Genomic DNA, 12449 nt, shown 5'->3' on the forward strand with positions numbered 1-12449 from the left:
AAGTCATGGAAGTCATTTAGAAGCTGAAGGATTTGGACAGAAGATGTGCCTTCCAGTATACATCAAACTTAAGAGGGGAAACAAAGAACAGGTAATTCTTATATGCACACTTCAACTGTTTACATAACATTTCATACATAATCAGTAGCAAATCTGCCCAAAGTAATAAAAATAAAACTATCATGAACCATCCAAGAGAAATCTTTTTTTCCTCGGCTGGTCAATATTTGGTATTTGAATGGTGTAACTTGTATATCTACAACTTGGTTTTACAAAAATGTGTCATACATGGTACCTAGTGGTGGCCTGGTGGGTCCTCTTGTTTAAAAGGGAGGATCCTTTTACCTAGTAGGCTCTTTTGCTAGAAAAAGGTAGGGGGCCGTTTTATCAAAAGCTACTATTAAATCGATAAAGCTCTTGTCTTATGGAGTCGTTCTTCAGAAGTTGCTGGCTTTTGCATATTCCCAAGTCGTCTGAGAGCGTTGCACACAGCTGCAGCAAGAATGTCATAGGTTATAAATTGTGATTTGGATGTTATGCTGTGACCGAAATGATCAAGAAATAAACAAATTATTTAATACGGACTCAGCAAGGGAAGTAACTCTACCTGTCTGTATAGGGAGCAGTCTCCACATGACCTTTTTAGCTCAACAACATAAAGAGATTCATTGATCTCAAACACCTGGAATCACAGCGCAACTATGTTAAGGTGCAGCAATGCTGTCTAACAGGAACACAATGCACCATGAAATGGAAGCTGTATTGGATAGTTACTTCTTCTTTTTTGCATTAATCTGTATTTTTAACTGTGACATATTCAATATGATAAAAGTACCTCAGCAGAAATTAATAATGATCCATGCCCTCTTGGATTTGTTGGTCCCTTGCGCTCTTGGATCACTTTTAGCTGTAGAACATGATAATATAGCTGTCAACATCACTGACTGAAGAAAACAAAGTTTGTACACAATCCATTGAAACAATTGAGTTTTAACATCATGCAGTTATTAGCCCATAGACACATCTGAGGTCTCTAACCTTGCCATTGTTCTTCTGTACTTGGAAGCCCATATTTATGACATTGCTCTCTATCTTCTCAAATAGATAAGTAGGGGGATAGTTTGATGCAAATCTGGTTTTTCTTTCTGAGACATCCTGCAACGAAGTCACACATCTGAGTTTAGTGGAGGGTCACTACTACAATGAAGGGCATTTATAACCCCATAATATTGGCATAGCAGATGTGCAGTGAGGACATGTACATAATTAGGACAACAATCAGTGGCGTTGTCAGTCACTGGTTCCTGTCTGCTATTATTTTCTTACATTGCGTAACATGTTTGTTGTTTGCTGTACTTATTATCTCAGGTGTGGCCCTTCCAAGTTAGATCCTGTTAGATGTATGGGTTTGGATTGTATCTAGCTTAGATAGACCCTTTGGTAGTAATTTTGAGGAAGTAAAATGCATGAGCATACACTAACAAATGAGATGAAGAAACAAATATTGGACTCACTTCTTTCTCAAAAAACCCAGATAAATCAAGGCACGAGGACATTCCGATGAGTTGAAAAGCATTCATCTGGTTGATTGCGGGGTTGTCTGGAATGCCATTGTGCTTCAAAAAAACCAGATGAAGTTCAGTCTTTGTCACTCAGTTAAAATTTAAAACCATGTGATTATACAGCAAATATCAGTGCACATCACATAGGCTACCTTGGTCATGTGGGAGTTGTCATCACCAACGTAATTATCGTCATCATCATCAAAAGGCACTGCTGGAGTATAACTTTGATTGAACCAATCGTGCTCCCTTAGTCCGTCCATGCCAAGGCGGGTAATGGGGTTCGGATCCAGGAGTTTTCGCAGTATATCTTGGGCTCCTGGCGAAAGCCATTTAGGAATACGATAATCCCCTTTCAGAATCTGAGAATAATATAACACTGTGAGATATGGCCGCAGCAAAAAAAAAAGAGCACATTTTGCTAGCGTGGGCCTCGATTCTTTGCTTCATACCTTCTGATAAAGGACAACCATATTTTCGTCATCGAACGGAAGATTCCCTGTAAGCATCACATAGAGGATAACACCACAGGACCATACATCTGACATGGAGCCATCATAACCTTTGTTGAGAAGGACCTACACACATACACCACTATCAGAAATTCCATCCTTCTTATGGAGTAAACAGAAGAATCATGAACCAGTATTAGGTTCAGAGCCAGAGGAAATAATGCCTAGTCCTTACCTCAGGGGCTATGTAGTTAGGGCTGCCACATGTGGTATGCAGTAATCCATCTTTCTGAAAATGGGGCTTTGTTTTAGACACCAGGGGAATGATTCAGCTACCCAAAAGGAAAAATACCATACCCGTTGATGCTGTGGAAGGGCACTTAGTCCAAAATCAGAGACCTTTATGTTCCCTTTCGCATCAACCAGGACATTCTCGGGCTACAGAAGGTGCGGAAGAATGTCAGGTCTTAATCACGTATCCATTCATAGTTCGGAATCAAAAGGTGGAAACTCTCAGTAGTTACTTACCTTAAGGTCCCTATGATAAACCCCCCTCTCGTGGCAATAGCTTACAGCGTCCATTAGCTGCTGGAACAGTTTCCTCCCTTCCTTCTCCGGCAGCTTGCCCTTTAGTGCCTGTCATGCATTAGGGAGTGTTAGACATAGACGCATCTGAAGCATGCTTAGCCACAGTGAGAGCATAAGGAGAAGAATCCTTACGATTTTCTCAAATAGCTCTCCTCCGTTTACATACTCGAGGACCATGTATATCTTGGTCTTGCTCGCGGCGACCTGCAGAAGAAGGGGTGAAATTGTAACACACCCAGGCTGGCCAAGGATAAAGTGGACGTGGATAGTCGTTACAGAAATGCCTGATTGCTTAACCTCTTAAAAATAAAATTTGGTACGATTTCTGTTTTTCCGTGCAATTTTATATTCCAGGGAAATCACATTTTCAACGGAGGATGATGGCCTCAGCTTTCTTGGCTGGTACTGCATCTCCACTAGATTGCAGTTTCATCGTTAATGCATTATAATTTAGAGATTGTAGGGTGCAATTCTACGTTTCAGGGGACCAAATTTCTAATGCTTTGCTTCGGCGTGCAGGCATCGCTTTCCTGACCTTTCTTTCCGATCGCAGGAAGCCAAGGAGCAAGCCTAACATGGATGGAGTTGGAGTTTATCCACTAACGCAAGCAGTCGGCGAGCCAAACACTCAAAAGAAACGGTCTAGTTTCCCCCCAACAAGCCTCCCTTTTCCAAGTTATCCTTAAAATTACTATTGTTGTCTAGCCCGTTTGGCACTTATCTCTCCATTGCAATCCTATCGTGTAGCCGCTTTGCTTTGGTTCTTATCCTCTCTCTCTGCATTGCATTTTTCAGTATGTGATGTGATGATGCCATGCAATGGCTTGCAGGACCAAGGAGCTGCCTGAAACGCGTAAACGATAAACTAGACGGCTCCCCCTCCCTCAATGATTGTGTTCCGTTTTGGGGGCACTCGTTTGGTGGCTTCCGGGTTGCTTAAGTTATTGCTAACACAGGGCGTCCTTATCCGATCGCCGTCGTTCGCCGCGGTGGGCCGACGGCGGCCGCCGGATCCCCGGATCCCACGGCTGAGATGGCACGCGGACGTCCGGTCAGGTTAGCATGATCTTGACTAGTATCATAATGCCCAATGGACGTCATCAGATGTTGACAGCCAGTGTTTGTTTCTTTGCTGCACGTAACTAGTACGCTGGATCTTGGCCAATCTCAATGGTCGCACTAGTATAATACACACAGGGCAGAAAAATAATGCTCGCCCTGGTATAATAATGCTGAGAAAATAGTGCAAGGCAGAAAATTAAATGGTGGCGTGTAACACGAGATCGACAGGGCTCTTGCCCTTTCCTGCTCCGGCTGGGTAGAAAATTCATTGTCTGGCTGGCTAGTCACCTCGAGCGTTCCTTTCTTTTACACCGATGTCGCAGTCGAGAAAAAAAGAGAGAGGAAAGAACCCATTTTTAACCGCGCATGTGGGCGGTTATTCAAAGCGGACTGCTGGGTCGCTCGGTGAGTCTTCTTCTACCTATCGTCTCCGCAGCCAAAATAAGTTTGAGATAAAATAATTGGAACCCGCCGCAGCTCTGGAGGTTCAGACGGCAACTTCAATGGCGCACAGTGTGGCTGCGAATCGATGTGCCGATCACGCGATTGGCGCTCATTTACTCCCACCCAACCACCCGAGTACCCAATCCATTGTGCCTTCGGCGGCCATGCCCTCCCCAAGAACATTTCAACAAGAAGAAACCAGGAGAAAAAAGACAACGAATTTACCGAACAATCTGAAGGAAAAAATTGGGGGAGGAGTTGTGAACTCTTACCTCGTAGAGGCGGACGACGTTGGGGTGCTTGAGCAGCTTCAGCGTCGCGATCTCCGTCTTTATCTGCGCCACCACAACCACGAATAAGCAAGACGAAAGAATCCAGGAAACAATCTTCATGGCGAGGGGGGCGCGCACCTGCTCGTCGATCTTCATGGCGAGGATGCGCTGGCGGTCGAGGATCTTGATGGCGAAGGCGCGGCCGGTGTCGGCGTGCCGCGCCAGCCTCACCTTGCCGAAGTGCCCCTCCCCGAGCGTCCGCCCCATCTCGTACTTGCCCATCCGCATTGCTCCCTCCGACGCCGCCATGCCGGCGCGGCGCGCGCGGCGCGGGCGCGGGTTCCCCGGCCTGCCCGCACCTCCCTCTCGGCGGGCGGAAAGGTCAAGAAGGATAGGACTCGACAGCGAGAGCTAGAGCGCGCGCGGGTGCGGGTTCGCCGACCTGCCGGCACCTCTCGGCGGGGGGAAAGGTCAAGAAGACGCGGGAGCAGCTAGGACCCGAGAGCGAGGGCGAGCTAGAGCGCGCACGCGCGTGCGTGGTGGGGTGGACTGGAGGCTGGGAGAACGTTAGGTGGAGGGTAGGGAGAGCGCGGGCTTTTATCGGAGCTTGGCCTTGGCGCCTCGGGTGCTCGAGAGAGTTTTTATGGGGGAGGAGGAATGGTTTCTGATGACCCGACCCAGACTCAACCTCAATTTGACTTCATCAAGTTCTTATTTTTCCTTTTCTTTTTTCCTTTTCTTTTTATGTCTCAAAGGAATCAGGGGGAATCAGGCTTGGCCGCACGCTAAAGAGTGTGTGTTGCGTGCGTGTCTTATCCGGATGGTGATCCGCAGATCATTCGTACTCGTATTAATTTGTTGCATAATTGAAGCTGGATGAGAAAAGTCGGAGTTTGGTCCTTTTATTCGACGGCAAAGACTGTTGATCGTGTCTTTGGGTGTTTTGTTTATCGACACTTTGTCAAATTATTAGAAAGCTGTATCGTATCATCCACCAAATGGAACGCCTTTTCGCTTCTCGACGGCCGTTTATCTTTTTCCAAAACACGCGGGAGAATATGCAACCATTTTGTGCGTCCCCTTCAGAACAGGAATAAAATAAAGGGGGAACAGCTATGTGTGTCGCGACCGCCATTTCAATTGCGAGAGCTCATGCGTTGGTGACATGCTCTCAATCAGCAGGCGCGCTGATGTCCAAGTCCAACGCTAGATTCAAAGGCATGATTGCCAAGGGGGGCCGATATCACGGTGCTTCGTTGCTTTCTATCTAGCCTTTGCAGAGCCAGATCCGATCCACGTGTGTGCTCGCAAATGAAGCTCCTAGTAAATCATAGTACGTGCAACGCGCACGCAACCACCGGCCCTGATTACCACACTTCCCTCCTGGTTCAAAGTACTCGAGTTTTATAAAAGGAAAAAAGGTTCAAAGTACGTACTATAGTACTCGACTGTTAGCTCCAGGTACACGGCATGGTGTGTCCCTACCTATCAATGAAGCGCCGGGGTGCTAATTAACTTAACCAAAATTTGCCTAACCAAATGAAGCAACCCTGTCCCGCATCGATGGGTCACTGATTATGATTTGATCCCGACGGGAGGTGTATGTATATGCAGTATGATACACGAGCGGCGGGACCGCTTCTTGTCCATATACGTACTCGTATGCGCGATTGCCGTTCACCGCATCCATTCATCCCGAGGCCATTTCAGGAAAAAACAATAATATTGTGTCCGGGATCGAAGTGAGGCTGCGGCGCGGCCGCGCGTCTGCTCCTGTGCTGCCGATGGCCATCCGCCGATCCATGCGTCGACATCCGTATCAGAATCGCGGCCGGGTGGGGCGGGTGTGGGTGTGGCCCGCGGGTGGCCCCGTTGATCGGGTCGAGCAGTCCGGCGATCGATCGAGCCGGTCGGCGCGGCTGTACGTGGCCGGCAGGGGCCGCGGGGCGCGGTGACCGCGTTGTCCCCGTCCCGCGCGGCATCCCACCGTCTCCCAGCCAGAGCGCGCGCGCTCGCCCTCCTGGCGTCGTCTGGTGGCGGTAGCCGCATGCGTGTGCCCGCTCGCGCGTTGACTGGCGGGTGAGGGTGTGGGGCGGTTGCTTCCTGGATGGCCGGCGCCGCGCGGGGAAGCGTTCGGGTTTTTGCACGCGTTTGCGGCGAAAAGGCTGGGGGCTCCGGGGACTATGGGACCGGAAAAGGAGAAACCAGCGTACCGGGCTACCGGCTTGGTGTAGAGTCTCGCGGATAGTAACTTAGACTAGTAACATATGTTACTAGTCTATGTTACTATCATCATAGTGGGTAGTAACATAAGTATAATATCATGTAAGCCTTCATTTATTATGTTATAGACTCATTTTGTATTGGGGTGCGTTATGTTATGGTAGTAACATAAGTATAGTATCATGTAACCCTAACATATCATGTTACCACAAGCACCTATCTCCTCATTAACTCCATGCCACATAAGCATATATGTCTTGGAATGTGTTATGTTGCTATCTAAGTTACTCCCACTATGGCTAGCCTAATGGGTGACAAGGCGCTTTCCAGTGTAAGACAATAGGTTTGGGGAACCGGCACAACCCTCTAGGGGTAGCCTATCACATATATATATAATGAGGTGGTATACAACGTTACAGTATACACATGTATATACAGAAGCTATACAGTCTAATACCCTCCCTCAATCTTAGTCACTTCCTAAAAAATCTAGAAGGGTAAGATTGCGCCTGCAAGCCTCAAACTGTGGTAAAGGCAATGGCTTGGTGAAGATGTCTGCAAGTTGATCCTTGGAAAAGATGAACTTGATCTGTAGTTGCTTCTGAGAGACACGTTCACGCACAAAGTGATAGTCAACTTCAATGTGTTTCGTTCGGGCATGGAATACCGGATTTGCAGAGAGGTATGTAGCACCGACGTTATCACACCAACGGACAGGAGACTGTGGTTGGGATATACCCAATTCCCGAAGCAAAGACTGTACCCAGATAATCTCCGAAGTGGCATTGGCCACAACTTTATACTCAGTTTCAGTACTGCTACATGAGACAGTGGCCTGTTTCCGAGCACTCCAGGCGATCAGATTAGAGCCAAAGAACACAACATAACCCCCCGTGGATCGCCTGTCATCCGGTTTGCCATCCCAATCTGCATCAGAATATGCTGAGAGACAACCAGAGGAGGTCGGTCGAATAGGCAATCCATGAGCCACCGTGAATCGAATGTAGCGGAAGATACGCTTAACAGCAGACCAATGAGTATCACGGGGTGACTGCAGATACTGGCAGACTCGGTTAACAGCAAAGGAAATGTCCGGTTGTGTGATCGTCAAGTACTGAAGACCACCAACAATACTCCTGTACTCCGCCGCATCAGCAGAAGACAGAAGCGCACCATCAACAACAGTGAGCTTGTCAGTGGTAGACATGGGTGTAGTCATCAGTTTGCACTTAAGCATCCCAGCCCGCTGCAACAAATCCAAGGAGTACTTCTTCTGCGTCATAACAAGACCATCAGCCCGAGAAGTAACCTCCACACCAAGGAAGTAGTGAAGCTTCCCAAGGTCCTTGACCACAAAATCAGCACCAAGTGAGCGAACAAGAGCAGTAGCAGCCGACTAAGAGGAGCTGACCAAAATAATATCATCCACATAGACCAACAAGTACATAGTAACCTCAGGCCTCTATAGAAGAAATAGTGAGGAGTCAGCAGTTGATGATGCAAACCATGAGCACGAAGGGCCATTGCAAGACGAGCATGCCAAGCACGAGGAGCCTGCTTCAGACCATAAAGTGCCTTGGACAGACGACAGAGATGATCAAGACGATCCGGATCAGAAAAACTCAGAGGCTGGCGCATATAGACCTCCTCCTCCAACACACCATGGAGGAAGGCATTTTGAACATCAAGCTGACGAAGAAACCAACCTCGAGTAATGGCAAGAGAGAGAAGAAGCATGATGGTAGTAGGCTTGACCACTGGACTGAAGGTGTCTTCATAGTCAAGACCAAAATGCTATCGAAACCACGAGCAACAAGACGAGCTTTGTAGCGCTCAATGGACCCATCAGAATGCCTCTTCACTTTGTAAACCTATTTAGAATCAATCACATTAACCCGTGATGGTGGAGGAACAAGAGTCCATGTCTGATTGCGAATGAGAGCTTGATACTCCTGCTCCATGGCCTCTCTTCAATGAGGAATGCGCATAGCAGCTTGATACGTGCGCGGCTTGGAGGAGGGATCTGCAAGGGCAGCAGCCATGCATGCAGCTAACCAGGCAATTGTACCATCGGTACGTTGCTTAGGCTGAAAGATGCCACTCCGGCTGCGCGTATGTGGACGTAGAGCAGCAACAGGAGCCAGCGAAGTCGAGGGCAACGGGGGCGTCGCGGTCGGCGAAGGACTAGGCGACGCCTCAGGAGAGCCGATACCAGACGGCTCCGGGCTGCATGGGGCCGAAGCCGGCCCGGGCGAAGCCAGCCTCGATGGCGATGACCCAGACGCCATGGGCGAGACGAGGGCGGGCGAGGCCAGCCCCGGTGGCGATGGCCCAGATGCCATGGGCGAGACGGGGGAAGGTGAGGTCGGCCTAGTCGCCGTTGGTGACGAGGCGTGTGGGGACCGATTCTCCGGGAATTAATTTCCAGAAGATGGCCCTTGTGCTCACCAGCCCCAGGATAACTGTTAGCTGATGAGGCAACAACTTGATACAGAAATTCCAAGCAAATACAAAATATGTAGTACAATAACATAGTAGTATTAAAATTATGAAAATAAATAACATAAAGGGGCTTTAAAATAAATGCCACAGTCGGGCGTCTTAGCGACACCACATAAAGGGCTTTAAAAGAAATGCCACAGTCGGGCGTCTTAGCGACACCACATAAAGGGCTTTAAAAGAAATGCCACAGTCGGGCGTCTTAGCGACACCACATAAAGGGCTTTAAAAGAAATGCCACAGTCGGGCGTCTTAGCGACACCACATAAAGGGCTTTAAAAGAAATGCCACAGTCGGGCGTCTTAGCGACACCACATAAAGGGCTTTAAAAGAAATGCCACAGTCGGGCGTCTTAGCGACACCACATAAAGGGCTTTAAAAAATGCCACAGTCGGCGTCTTAGCGACACCACATAAAGGGCTTTAAAAGAAAACACAGTGAATATCCAGGAGGTAGAACCATCCCAGGGATATTCGATAATACCAATAATATCACGGGTTAGTCCACAACAAAAATAATAATCATAGATATCACAGGTCACAAGTTGTGTTCCCAGTTCTGGTTTAACAGTTTCACCTCCGAAGACCGACTCTAAGACCGACACTTGACCCATCCCAGACTGTATTCCTTAACCATGGACACGGCTATTTGAATATGTTTAATCTCTGCAAAGGGTGTACTCTTTACCCACGAGTAACGGATTCCTTTAGTCCATCGGGACTAATTCCGTCTACAGCCTTTTAGTTGAAAACACACCTAACTTGCACACACCAGCTTAACTCACATGTGTCTGGAATCACCCACGACACCTGTCAAGCAAAACTTTAAGTGGGGAGGCTACAACCTCGACGTAACATGGGATCACAAAATTTATACCGCGCGCAAACCGGGGAGCTACCCCCTTCGGCTACAACCAAAACACCCATGCTCCCGGACCCGGTGGCATGACTACCGGATGCCTCCAGTATCTTCCACCATGGCCTCTCTGTATGGTGTGTGCTAGGAAAGGGGTTGACAACTTACTGAACCGTACCCTACTTGTTGTAGAGACGAGTGGTAGTACGAAGCAAGTATAGGGGTTACTGGCACAAGACTCGATCTATGGTCGACTCACGAGGTTCAAACATTCCCTGCAAGATTAGCATAACCATACATATACTTCAACCAACAGATAGAAACATCATGCGACATACCCCTCATGCCATACTGGACACGACCGTCTCGACGGAGGACTAGGGACAAGAGCGTGTCTACCCAAGACAGTGGCCTTCCCGGCTTCCCTTCCGGTATGCATGAAAGGCATATGACGGTGATTTGCATCATAACCATATCAACTCCATTTGCATGAAATTCATTAACATGCACTCATGAGTAGGAACACATCCTCACATAAAATGACGTAAGCTTGAGTCGGGGTGGTGTTGTCACCGAGTCAAACAACACATACAAAAAATTACACCAGGGTTCAGAATGCTTGCCTTCAGGTCATGGGAAAGCAGGGTGCATTCCAAAACATCTTGAAATCTTCAAAAATCCTATTTAAAAGAATATATATGAATTAACACACAAAATCAAAACAGCACAAAAAGTTGTTTTGAAATTTTTTCAAATAAATCTTAAAATAAACTAGACAATATTTGAGAGAGGTAGGAAAAAGAATTAATTTATTTGGAGTTGTATTTAATAAGATACAACTGGTCAAAGTTTGGTCAAAAATCTGTTATTTAAATAAAAACAGAAAAATAAAACGTTTCGAATATATACGTACACGTCGAAGGCGCATTTTGGAAATGCACTTCCATTTATCCCACGTGGACTGGACGGGGTCACTGACAGTGGGTCCAGGGGGCCCATTGGTCAGGTTTGACCAGTCCAACTCTCCCTCCTCTTTCTCTGCCGGAACGGCGGCGAGGCAACGGCGATCAACGCCGACGAACGGCGGCTCCTCGCGAGCTCCAGATGGTTGGGATGGATCCGCAAGACCGGGGCGGTCCTTCCGGTGGTCGCTGGGTCGGCGGGGACGGAGTGAGCTGCCGGCGGCGAGCTTCGCGGCGGAGGAGGCATTCGGGAGCAAAGTGGGTTTGGGGCTGCGGTGGCTCCCGATCAAAATCGAGTAGGGGGACGGGCTCACGGGAGGAAGGGAAGGCTCCTGGTGGAGAGAGTGGAGAGGGGGAGGCCCTGGTGGCGCCGGAATGGCCGGGGCCGTGGCGGCGGCTGTGGTTGCCGGAGATGGGGAAGGAGACCTCCCCGAGTTGATTTGCTGCCAATGGGGGTCCTAGGGAGATGGTTTGGGACTGCCTGCGTGCGTGGATGAGCTCGGGGCTCCTTATATAGGCGATGGAGGTCGGTTCCGAGGCGGCCGGCGATAAGGACGACGGCGAACCACCATGCTATAGCTTGGGCGACGTGGCGGCGACGAGCGCTAGGGGACACGCTTGCGGATGAGCACGCACTACTCCTGGAGGCAGGTGGCAAGCGCTGGCGGCTTGGGCGGCGCCGACACGGCCGGGGCCTGCATGCGACCGTCAGCTAGCCGCCACGGCCGTCCTGACGGTGGTACTGTGGGGTGCTAGGGTGGTCGGGGTGGCGTGGCGGTGCAAGGGGACACGACGTGCTGGTTGCGGTCGGTCACGGACCGGATTGGGTGCGGGGTGGGACGCGGCGGCTCGGGCGCACGTGCGTGCCAAACGCACGCTCTGGGCGTGCCCAGTGCACGCCCGGGACGTGCTCGACGATAAGCCAGGGCAGCCTAGAGGTCACGGTTGAGGTTGGCAAGAAACAAGGCTAGTCTAGGGTTAGCAAGGGAATCAAGGGACATGGTGGATAGGTCAGGGGCTCAAGTTCACAATGTAAACTTGAAATCCTGCCAAAACTGGCTATGCACTCAGGCTGTTTGTCAAAATGCCAAAGGCACCTAGGCAGTTCTTGGGGTGGCCAAATCTCCCAGAGTGGGGTCTCTTTAGAAGAAAGAGGGGGTGATGAAGTTAGTTTGCCAAAAGGAGAAACTTGCTAGTGCAAGTTTTGCAAAACTACAATTCTGGACAGGGAGTAAATGGCATCATTACATGGACCAAAAGTGTTCCAAAGAGTGCATGCTCCTGGACTAAGGGGTTTTGCAGGGTTGACTACAAGCATGAGAAAGCACAAGGTCACTTGAGCAAGAAAGGATGGGGTTGCAGTAGAAAACACAAGTCTGGTCCAGAATGAAAAGAGGTTGATTCATTCAAATTTTCCAAATAACAACACTATGTTTTTGCATAAAGTTGGATGGATGCTACTACTGACATCCCATAATTTTGGTGGAGGCTCTAGGGAAATATTTAGATAGGCTGTAGTGCAAAAGTGCC

The 12449-nt window shown here is 48.9% G+C and overlaps 1 protein-coding gene across 1 annotated transcript; it reads right to left on the reverse strand.

The window, feature by feature from the left end:
- Positions 1-68: 68 nt before the first annotated feature.
- LOC123044057 (CBL-interacting protein kinase 21) lies at positions 69-4999 on the reverse strand. The gene is made up of 13 exons (XM_044466682.1): positions 4519-4999; positions 4381-4443; positions 2735-2806; positions 2543-2650; positions 2372-2452; positions 2250-2303; positions 2015-2140; positions 1715-1924; positions 1515-1616; positions 1039-1155; positions 836-907; positions 608-682; positions 69-492 (listed from the first exon to the last, which is right to left on the reverse strand). The coding sequence occupies exons 1-13, from the start codon at positions 4687-4689 to the stop codon at positions 388-390; spliced, it is 1356 nt and encodes a 451-aa protein (XP_044322617.1). The 5' UTR covers positions 4690-4999; the 3' UTR covers positions 69-387.
- Positions 5000-12449: the final 7450 nt, after the last annotated feature.

Source organism: Triticum aestivum, chromosome 2B (assembly GCF_018294505.1).
Source record: "Triticum aestivum cultivar Chinese Spring chromosome 2B, IWGSC CS RefSeq v2.1, whole genome shotgun sequence".
In the NCBI taxonomy this organism is placed as follows: Eukaryota; Viridiplantae; Streptophyta; class Magnoliopsida; order Poales; family Poaceae; genus Triticum; species Triticum aestivum.